General features: G+C 38.4%; 1 protein-coding gene across 1 annotated transcript in view; it reads right to left on the bottom strand.

The window, feature by feature from the left end:
* Positions 1–6,607, bottom strand: part of PXDN (peroxidasin) — a 66,022-nt gene extending 59,415 nt beyond the window's left edge. The window contains exons 1-3 of the mRNA XM_014956738.1: positions 6,409–6,607; positions 2,486–2,591; positions 1,517–1,627 (exon numbers count right to left, since the gene is read on the bottom strand). Coding sequence (XP_014812224.1) covers positions 1,517–1,627; positions 2,486–2,591; positions 6,409–6,607 — 416 coding nt within the window. The remainder of the gene's footprint in view (positions 1–1,516; positions 1,628–2,485; positions 2,592–6,408) is intronic.
* Positions 6,608–11,252: the final 4,645 nt, after the last annotated feature.

The raw sequence follows: 11,252 nt of genomic DNA on the forward strand, positions 1-11,252 counted from the left end.
GGGTTTAATATTTTTCCTAGAACTTTTTTTTTTTTTTTTTTTTTTTTTTTTTTCCCCCCAAAAGAAACGTTTAAAAAAAAAAAAAAAAAAAAAAAAAAGAAGTGACATGTTCACAGCTGCTTAGTCACTACCTTGCAGGAGAAAACTCTGAAGAAACTGACAGAACTACAAAAAGGAAAAAAAGATCTTAAAATGGATACAACGTGGCTTTTTGTAGGTGTCTGAGATAAAGAGAAAGAAAATTTTGGTCTTGAGCCTACGCATTGGTTTGAAATTGACAAAATTGATACTAACAAAGGTTTGTCATTAGCAGGTGCAATAAAGTGACTATTTTTATGCACATCTCACACAGGAACACAACTGTCTATTCACAGATTTGCAATTATCCCTCATGCAGTGGTTTTATGAAGAGAAGGGAATCCAAACTTAATGAATCCTGTCTTTATTTTGAACTTCAGAATCTACAAACACTGACTTGGACAATTAAAAATTGAGGCTGGATATCTTACAGAAATTATGCTTCAAAACTGGGGATCAACAGCAAAGGATCACAGGTGACTGGCAGTAAGTTTAGCTGGTGAAAATGTCTTGGTAGCGCTGATTTGGTCAATATAGTTTTGGGGTGTAAGTCCTATCATTTCTTCTGCTGTGAATATGCAGTGCAAGATGTCTCAACATATTTGTTGTTATGTGCTTGCAGGATAAACAGATAATAGTGATTCAAAGCTCGCTGATATCACTACTGTAATTCACTTCACACACTATTTGTGTTCTAGAAAACTGTTAAATTTGCAATCATAAATTACGTATATTTAAAAGTAACTGTCCATCTTAGTTCCTCCTCATGTCTGCTAGTATATTAGAGAAGAGAAACACACATGCATTTGTTTCAAAAGTCATGTTTGAAAGAATGACAAAGGAAATACTAAGTTAAAACTACAATACACATACCGTTTGCATTACAGTTTGTAAAAAGTCTTTTAGAAATCACAGACTTTTCTTCACAAACATATATGATAACAAAGACCTCCAAAAAAGGCAGCTCAGTAGGAATAAAACCTGCCAAATTCTGCCAGTCCTGGCAAGCACATTAGAACAGGAAAGTTCAAAACCTTAGTTCTTCAAATATTTTGTAACTTCAACACATTTGCACATCTGACCTTTTGAACAGCTTTGTTATAACTCCATGATTTATTATGTGATTTTCCACCAAAGTCCTTTAGCAAAATTTGGAAAAAATTACACAGTAAAAGCCTGTATTTTTCATCCCTCCAATTAAAGTACATTAATAAAATATTTGGCTTTAAATAATTTCCTTTTTTATTTTAATAGACACATACCTGGTTTTGCTTTCAAATACTTTGGGCCTAAACCCCACTTCCCTCACCTGTGTAAATACTACAGCTGAAATTTGTGAGACTGCCTACCTGTGATAAGTGAGCAAATTTGGCACATTATCAAATTAATCATTTTAAACCAAAAGAGGAAAGGGCCTTAGGGTTCAAAAAGAACTTACAGTGTGTTCAGGTTTTTAAGCCGTCTAAACTCTCCAGGCTGGATTTCTTTGATCCTATTAAATCTTAGGTCTCTGTAGAATAAAGAAAGAAGAATCACGTTATTAAAAAATCTATGTATTTTTTCATATGAAAAACCAAACTAAGCACAAGTATTTTGTGACCACTATGACCAGCCGCCATCCATAAACCACAGTTTTCAACCACAGGAAAAGGCAAAACAAATCCAAACAGTGTTTGACAAGTTTAAGCAGAAGATTGACCAAATCCAGCCTCAGTGGTCAACGCTGAAGGACGTACCTCAGTTGAACCTGCAGCCATGAAGGATGTTCTCTTCCACAGTGAAACAACTTGTAATGCAATGTTGAATTGTGTTTCACTAAATTGAATTGTCTTTGTGTTAAAAATGCTTGGAAATAAGCAGCTATAGAAAAATCTGGATCAGAGAAAAGCTCAGGAAAAAAAGAGAAAACTTTCAAAACTTTTAAGCTATGCCATTCTTTTGGTTTGGGCAAGGAGGCTTAAGTGCCTTATGTTGTCCTGCTTTTAAAACCTGTAAATCCAGCTGCCTGAAGCTATTTATTTTCTTACTTAATTTTACTTTCACTTAGTTTTTTATATGTTTTTACCATCTTCAGTTTCTTGTTGGATCTATAGCTTAATGAGAACTTCTCCGAGAAGAAGAGAACTGATTTCTCAAGCAAGTGAAGTGCCTGCAGGGCCAGGGAGAGAGGCGGCAGCAGGGTGGGATGTGGGCAACTGCCATACCTGTGCCACTCTCACTCCTCTCTCCTGCTGAAAGTGGTTCCCACCTCTGCCCACCTCCTGTCCTCCCCTGGCCCCCAGTCACATGGTCTTGCCGCTTGCTTGCACTGGCTGTCATACTCCCAGCTGCTCCAAAACCCATTTAACCAACTCATCAGCACCAGCAATAATGCCTTGCAAAAAAATCCCAGGAAATAATTTTCTACCTGATAAGCAAACTGGCTTCCTGGGAGAAGGACTGTAAAGAAAGATCAGGACCAGGTCTGTTCTCTTTCCTAGCAGCAGACCGTGAGCACCAGGACCTTGTAGTCTCTGGCAAACGAACAGAAGGAAAACAAACGCAAAGCACATAAAATGACAGACTTTGAACACATTTACTGCACTGTCCTTCCTAGAACACCCACTTATCAATTGTTTCCAAAAAGTAGGACGTAACCATGTTGTTATTTCAATTTTTGCACCAAATCCAGTCATAATTAAAGCATAAACAGTCAATGTGTTTTAACAGTGTGATATCTTATCAAGAAATCTCTCTAGAATTTGGTATTTAGTATAAGGCAATATAGAAAAACAGACAAAAAATCAGCTGCATACTAATCCCATATATCCCCACTGACTGAGGTTGTAGTAATGGGGGGTACAGTTGCCTGAAGTCTTTTGCAAAGAGCACACTTAAGCATCATTCCTGAGGAATTAGCCCATCAGGGCTTTTTAGTTCTGGAATAATGGCTTCAGAAGGACTTTTTCTACATAAGTGGTTTAGGATGTGGCCTACTGTTCATTGTAAGGAAAGGATTAGACATGTGGTTCCGTTCTCATTACACTCCACCAAAATATTTGATCAGTGACTGGAATAAATAAGGGATGCAAACTGCTATCCCTTATTTAGATGTGTAGTTAAACTGCCTGAAGACACGCAGGACAGCCCCCTTACTCAACTCCCCGCTGAACTGAGGATTTCCAGATTTAGAAGCCCAGATTGTCATAGCTTGAATTTGTTCTTTACAAAAGCACCTTCTTTAGTTAGAGCTAAACAGCATTACATTTTGTTCATCACTTACATCTTTATCAATGATCTGGACGAGGGGATCGAGTGCACCCTCAGTAAGTTCGCAGATGACACCAAGCCGGGTGGCAGTGTTGATCTGCTGGAGGGTAGAGAGGCTCTGCAGAGAGATCTGGACAGGCTGGATCGATGGGCCGAGACCAACGGGATGAGGTTTAACAAGGCCAAGTGCCGGGTCCTGCACTTCGGTCACAACAACCCCAAGCAGCGCTACAGGCTGGGGGCAGAGTGGCTGGAGAGCTGCCTGGCAGAAAAGGACCTGGGGGTGTTGGTCGACTGTCGGCTGAACATGAGCCAGCAGTGTGCCCAGGTGGCCAAGAAGGCCAACAGCATCCTGGCCTGTATCAAGAACAGTGTGGCGAGTAGAGCCCGAGAGGTGATCGTCCCCCTGTACTCGGCACTGGTGAGACCCCACCTCGAGTACTGTGTCCAATTTTGGGCCCCCCACCACAAGAGGGACATTGAGGTGCTGGAGCGGGTCCAGAGAAGGGCAACGAAGCTGGTGAGGGGTCTGGAGCACAAGTCTTACGAGGAGAGGCTGAGGGAACTGGGGTTGTTCAGTCTGGGGAAGAGGAGACTGAGGGGAGACCTTATCGCTCTGTACAAGTACCTGAAAGGAGGCTGTAGAGAGACGGGGGTCGGTCTCTTCTCCCAAGTTACAGATGATAGGACAAGGGGTAACGGCTTCAAGTTGCGCCAGGGGAAGTTCAGGTTGGATATTAGGAAACATTTCTTTACTGAAAGGGTTATCCAGCATTGGAATGGGCTGCCCAGGGACGTGGTGGAGTCACCATCCCTGGAGGTATTTAAGAAACGTGTAGACATGGTTCTTCAGGGCATGCTCTAGTGCCCAAGATTACTGGTTTGTGGTGGGGTGCTGTGTGGGTGGGTGATGGTTTTTTGGTTTGGAGGTTGTTGTTGTGTGTTTAGGTGGTGGGAGCTGGTGTTGTTGTGTGGTGTTTTTTGGTTTTTTTTTGTTTTTTGTTTTTTTTTGTTTTGTTTTGTTTTGTTTTTTTGTGGTTGGACTCAATGATCTCTGAGGTCCCTTCCAACCACTACAATTCTGTGATTCTGTGATTCTGTGAAATACTCACTTATCACACATGAAGCACACACATCCCTGATGAGAAAGAGACACTGCCTACGAGTCACTGAATCTCAGGTGCTGAGGTTTTCTAAACCAGCGTTGAATGTCATAGCCCACACTGAGAGCAGATACAGCAGATCCCTCTGTAAGCATCACTGGACATGACACTGCACTGTTTATTGAGTGTCAAGTTTATTGAGTGTCAAGGAAGCACTATAATTGTGATTAAAATAATCGAAAGTGCAAAAATCCAATATTCATGAATGGAATATTGAAAATTGAGTATTTTTCAAAATTCTCAAGGTACTATTACAACTAGCAATGTTTAGCTCCTAAGCAACACAGGACTGCTCAATTTGATTTATTATTGCATATATTAGTTCAAGGGGTTTGATACAGGCCATTCACATAAACAATCCAGACAAATATGGTTTAGAGGGAATCTCTGTAAACCAAGTGTTCAAGTGGTAGGGAAAAAGAGGATAAGCAAAGACTAGTTATTGAACTGAAAGGCTGTATGAAGTAGAATTGGGCAGAAATCTGCCATAAAGTTTTTAAGATATATTTTAAGATAGGGTTGGTAGAAAAAAAAATAAGCTTACAAAGTTTGCAGATGTTGGCAAATTTGGAGTGGCTGCAACTATTCTGGAAAATGTTTGAGATTAGAAACAAGCCTAAAGTTATAAATCCCGGAAAAGTGGAAATAATTAACTGAACAGCAATGAGACAGGGAAGAACCGGACAGGCACCAGTTCTTTCAAAACCAATTAAGGTTTCAGTAGATGATGAAAAAAAGATTTAAAAAGCCTCAGTCACCCCTGCCATACCATTGTAGAAGAAAAAATAATTCTATACCAGAGAAGAGCACCATTATCTCAGTCTTGAAATGTCATTCTCCCATGGTGCAGGCCCCATGTCCAGCTTACGAGAACTGACTGCATTTCAGGGGACAGAAGAACTCAGAGCAAAAGCTGAACAGCAACCAGAGTGCAGGGAGACAGCCCCTTGGAGAGTGAATGGCAGGAACGAAGACTGCATTAGACTGAAAAATGAGTACTGGTAGCTCAAGTAGCCCATCATGATCCAAGGTCTTTGAAGACATTTTGTGCCGCTGAAATAACGTGTGGGTAACCAGCATGATGAAGTTTCTTGTCCCTTATTTTTTTTCTCAGACTAGTTCCTAGGCAGCCACCTTCCACGTGGATTTTTACTCACAAAAAGCCTGCTCCCTGCCCATTCATTTCTCTTTCAGCTTTTTCATTGTACCCCATTTTGCTCTCACAAGCTGACTGCTGGACGCTGTGCTGCGTGACTCAGGGAGCCTGACTTCCACTGACCAGCCAGAGCACACCAGAAGGTTCCAACAACCAACTGAGGGAGTCCACCCCAGTTGCAGATTCTCTTTTTTCCCCTTCCTAATCTCTAAATAATAAATGAAATAACCAATAAAAATTGTGCAAACACCTATGATGATGACAACATGGGATTTTAGGGTACTATAATAACTTCTGCATGATAATCCAAAACTAAATGTCATGCATTCAGTTCTTCAAATAAAAATCCAGTACACCTAACTCCTACTTCAGATTATCTCCCTTATTACGCGTTTCACAGTGAAAACATTTACTCCTTAAAATTATACCTAGACAACATAATAATACTTCTAGGGCAGAGTGTGCTACTGCTGCTTTCTTGTATTGAATTCTCTTAGCTTGTGGTCCAGTACCTAAGCATCTTCCTTCAGAGAAATTCTGCCTGACCTGCCAAAACACTTTGCTAACATTGTTATCTCTTAGGTCTCATCCTCAAACACAGCCACATGTATTTACGCATGTAAAAAAAAAAAAAAAAAGGTCATTGTAATGAAAACAAACTTTCCCTTCTCCATAAAGGCCTAAAACTTGTCTTCTAAAACTTGTCTTCTAAAACTTGTCTTTTTGCCAGTCCACCAAAAAGTCCTAAATGCTGATGGTTACCACTTTCCTCCTTCTTGCAACCCTCACAGCTTAATGATTTAAGTCGTAAAAATATACTTCTGCCATACAGACTTGCCCGGGAGCTAAGCCTGTCACTTTGAAGCGTTATGTCTCCCCTGAATAACACAAACAGAACAACACGTTGACGATGCCTGGTAAACCGAATGCTCTCAGGATTATTTTCCTGGCCCTGTGTCATCTGCTCTGTGCTAATTCATGGAGCGCGACCAGGAAATGCTCGGCAGAGCAAGAGGCTGCGTGGGCCAAGAACGTGCCCGGGAGCAGGCTGACAATTTCGCGATTGGACGTCCCTGCGAGTGGCGTTCCAGTGCCTGGGACCAGTGGGTCAGGATCCCAGAGCCTGGCCAATGGCTGGGGGTCAGGGTGGGTGCCAAGCAGCGCACAGCAACAGGGTGCACACACAGTGGCTCAGCAGGGCTTCCCACGCGCCCCTACGGGAGCAAGGTGCGATGAAAATCTGTCAGACTCTAGACGTACGGCATATAAATAAATACAGTATCTCTATCTTTTCTTTTCTGAGACGAAGCAAACAAGAACTGTGCTGCAGACACTTTTTGTCTGGATGAAAATAGTAATCTGTTCCTAATAAATTCTTCATTTGGACTAGCTGGGCCCATTTGTTTTTCCCCCTTAAGAGCGCCCATTCTTAACAACAGTAAACTATTTCCAATTTAGCATGAAAAGTTAACTTTTAACAATACTTTTATCTGATTAAACACAATGAAAACCTCTAAATATATAAATAGTAAACAACATTATGCAGCTTTTACTGTCCATAGAATCCCATGCTCCCATGGCAGCTCCTGCCACTCCAGAATGCCTGATTTAAAGTTTGTATTTACAGCCCACAGTAATGAAAACTGCGTGTTCTCTGTTAACACATCTTTACAGGGCAAGGCAATATTTGGGCATAAAAAATTCATTGTAATTTACAAAATAATAGTTTATAAAGTAAATAGAGCAATAAATACTAAAAGGCATAAATAAATATTTGGAATATGAAAATCACACAGGCTACACAGCAAATGATACAGTTTTCAAATATATTGACCTGAAACATCAAGCAACTTACAAGAAAAGTCAGTTGAAGATTCTTATCCCTCTCTCTTTGAGAGACAGGAATCTCTTTTAGAGCAGGGACTGCTTTTACTCAGAACAAACCATGCACTGCAATTAAAACTGTGACTTTTTTATAAAAAGTACATTAAATGCAGTTTTCTTTCTTTTTTTTTTTTTTAACTATTGCAAAACAACATGGAGGCTTTACATGTCATTACTTTTATAAAAGATCAGACCTGGTAATAGTCTTTTAGACTTTTACAAAAAGCCTTTCAGACTTCCATAAAAAAATTGGACTTTAATAATCTTAATTCAGATTACTGTTTGCATATGTTTGACTTCTAGAGATTCTGCTGCATCATCAAACTAAGAAAAATCATCAAGTGTTCTAAATTAAACTGATTTAAAGTAGGGCTGCCAAGACAACGTCCTATACCCCTGTCATGCACTGCAAAAGGTGGCAGCCTGAGGATCAAGTTGTGGATACTCAACACTGAAACAAGTCACCCCCAGTAATCACCCCACTAATGATAACCTATTTGATACCAAGCAATAAGCACTCACTAAGCAGCAGCAAATACAAAAGGTGTTGTCCTAAGCAGGTCAAATTCTTTATGAAGAATTGCTGGAGCAGCACCAGGAAGGAGGACACCAGGGCTTCTCCTCTGCTTGCTCTACCCCAGCCATGTCCGTCTCACCTCTGCCTGCAGACTGGGTACCCAGGAAACCTTGGAGGATTTCCCCAAGATACCTTCATTGATATAAAGAGAGTATATAGGAAATGGCTTTCCATTTTTTCAACTTTAATTTGTGTCAGAAAAATTATCATGACACAAAATCATGATATTAAGATCTTTAATTAAAAAAGGAAAACCAAAAAATAACATTTTAAGCTACCTCTTCATTCACAACCATGTCTTTCTACACACACACAATTAGCCAATTCTAACATGGATATAGAGACACTGTATAATGTGATGACTTAATTTAAAACATTTATCTTGTGACCTAATGTATGCATGGAAAGCATGCACATCTGACAGAAATGCTGCAATTACAAATATTTCAAAACTAGTACAGCAACTACAAGTATTCTTGTCATTTTTAAAGATTATGCAAGCTTTTTATTATACATAGTCCTCTATGATTTAATTCTAGTGTACTTAAATCCAAATGCAAAAGCTTTCAGAACATTAACTTTAAATAAAATATTCTGCAAGAGCAAAATCCACTGAAAACATTCAGAATTTTGGTTATCCATCTCCCATCCTCCTGGCAGCAGGATGGAAATGAAAGCAAAATAAAACTGAAGGCTTGTTTTCTGGGGTGTAGCAATAAGGTTTCCAAAATGTAACACGGGGAAACAGTTTCCAACTTTAACAGCTTGAATCACTACCATACCTCCCAAATAAAGGTATGTGCGAAATCTTAGACTAAAGTAAGGGAAATAATTTAGATTGCTTTCGATAGTTTTTGTTCTATGATTAAAAATGCTTGAGAGCAAAACTTTACATACAAATGGAAAGTTTTAGGCACAACATGTAATTTCATCTTCTGTTTATAGCTCTCGTGATTTTGATAAAAATCAATGCCAAAAAAAAAAAAAAGCTATCAATCCTATTTCCCTCTCAGATAAAGAATAAATTTTAAATAATACATGTATTTTTGATTGTTTTCACTGTTGAGGCAGAGGAGAACAAGTAGCTAGTCTAACAAGGCATTCACTGCTTGTACTAAGCCCAAATAACTCTGTGACATGAGACTGTGTCTTACTTAGTACTTTTTGGGTAAACCTACTGTTCCACATCACCTATATTTCCAAACTTTAGAAGATCCCTTTAATCGTTTGGTAGTCTCTCAGCATTTGTCATAAGTTTTTCTTGTCCAAAAATGAAAATATTATGTTACTTTGCTTAATAATGTTTAACGCAATCCGCAGAACAAACTAAACACCATGGTACACTTGCAATTACTAAATTTGCTCTGGAGGACTATTTTCCAGCATACTTCTCTCAGGTATTATCAGATTATACACCACATTCATACATTCATGCTAAGAGACACTGCAGGAATATCAGATTAAGTGAAACAAACAAACAAAAGAATTTCAAAACAAGCAGGACTTCCAAGTTCCTCCAAAACCAGTATCCATCAAGACAGAAAAAAGCCAAAGCATCAGATTTACCATTGGCAAACTAGAACAATGCATTTAAACTCAAGTTTAGAAGATCTGCATTTGTGCTAGCCTATCCCATTGAAAGCATCTGATTTCATACTTTAAATTGAAAATATTTGGTTACCTTTTAGCTTTGGACAAAAAAAAAGGCAATGTGGAGGAATTCAATATAATTGTATAATATACTGATGTTTGATACATGATGTTGACACATTAATGACTTCTATTATAAAACTTCATTAAAAAGAAAAATATTGAACCATTTACCAGTGAAATCAAATCTTTATTTTTTTGTTAGTAATGAAAGTATCTCATTATCTCATTTTAAGGGTTAACCAGTACTTAAGCATTAATTTAGGACAGGGATGGACTTAAATTCAGAGATATTTCCTCAGATAAGCAAAATCACAACAGCAGCAAAATGCAAATATCTGAAAGGATATTATAGTCTTAAGTATCTTAAAAATGGAAAGGTTCTTAAATGCTAAGCGTGGATCATAAAAGAACAAGCTCCGTACCCAACCCCCTGCCTCAAAGGCAGACACTTTTAAAAGGTCCAGTGAAAACTATTTAAAGCTTAAACTCTTCCTCTATATGGGACTGTAAACTGTATGGTAATATAGTCCTTAATACTTTAATTTGACAAATTAAAAGGAGGCGGTGGCTTTGTTTTGGTAAGATTCAACAGGAATAATGTGATTCACTTTCAAAGGATGGATTTCTCATTGTTATAACTTTCTGATATTGAGGGATATAAAACCCTGAAAAAGATGGATATGTGAAAGACAATGTCCTCTTATTCATCTTACTATTCAGTAAGGCTAGTTAAGGAAATGTTTGCTGGCAAAAAGAAGTGACAAAACAGAAAAATAACAATTCCTTCAGCTGCATGATATATACTGGATCTGGAAAAAAGTTCAAATTAGTTAATCATCTGTAAAAAAAGGAGGGAGCAATTTAATAGATAAATATTAGGTTTGTAGATCTATTAGATTGCATAGGTTAAATTAATAATCTAAGTTAAAGAGCAAATATTGCATTTATCACTTGTTTTCCTCTCTTCAGATGTTTTAATAAGGTAGGAATTGTCATAACTAGATCACTTCAGCATTAGCAAATTCAAAAGAACAGAATAAGAGAAAAACATTATTTTTTTCTAATCGTTGAAGATTAATTACCAGCCAGCAGAAATAACCTATACCATATATGCCAAACTACTATGTTTCTCAACACAGAACAAAAGATCTGCAAATGCCAGCAAGACTACACTGCTTATGTCTACTTTATTCTTATTCTTTTTTTATTCAAGGTCATCCCAGCAGGAAATGAAAAACAGCCATCAGCATAGTAAAAACATTCAAACAGAGCAGAGCATGAAAATTGCACAAAAGAGGTTATATAATCAAGTCAGGGCAGTAACTGGATGATGTCAATGGCACTTTAATGCTGCTTTAACTACTGCCCTGTAAAAAAATGTGTCACTTTGTTGAACAAACAAAGAGAAGGCCACAACTTTAAAAAAATAAAACCAAACCCCACTTTCAGCTATAGCACTACTTAGAGTAATCCTCACTGCTAGCAGCGTAAC

The sequence above is a fragment of the Calidris pugnax genome, unplaced genomic scaffold, assembly GCF_001431845.1.
Source record: "Calidris pugnax isolate Ruff unplaced genomic scaffold, ASM143184v1 scaffold171, whole genome shotgun sequence".
In the NCBI taxonomy this organism is placed as follows: Eukaryota; Metazoa; Chordata; class Aves; order Charadriiformes; family Scolopacidae; genus Calidris; species Calidris pugnax.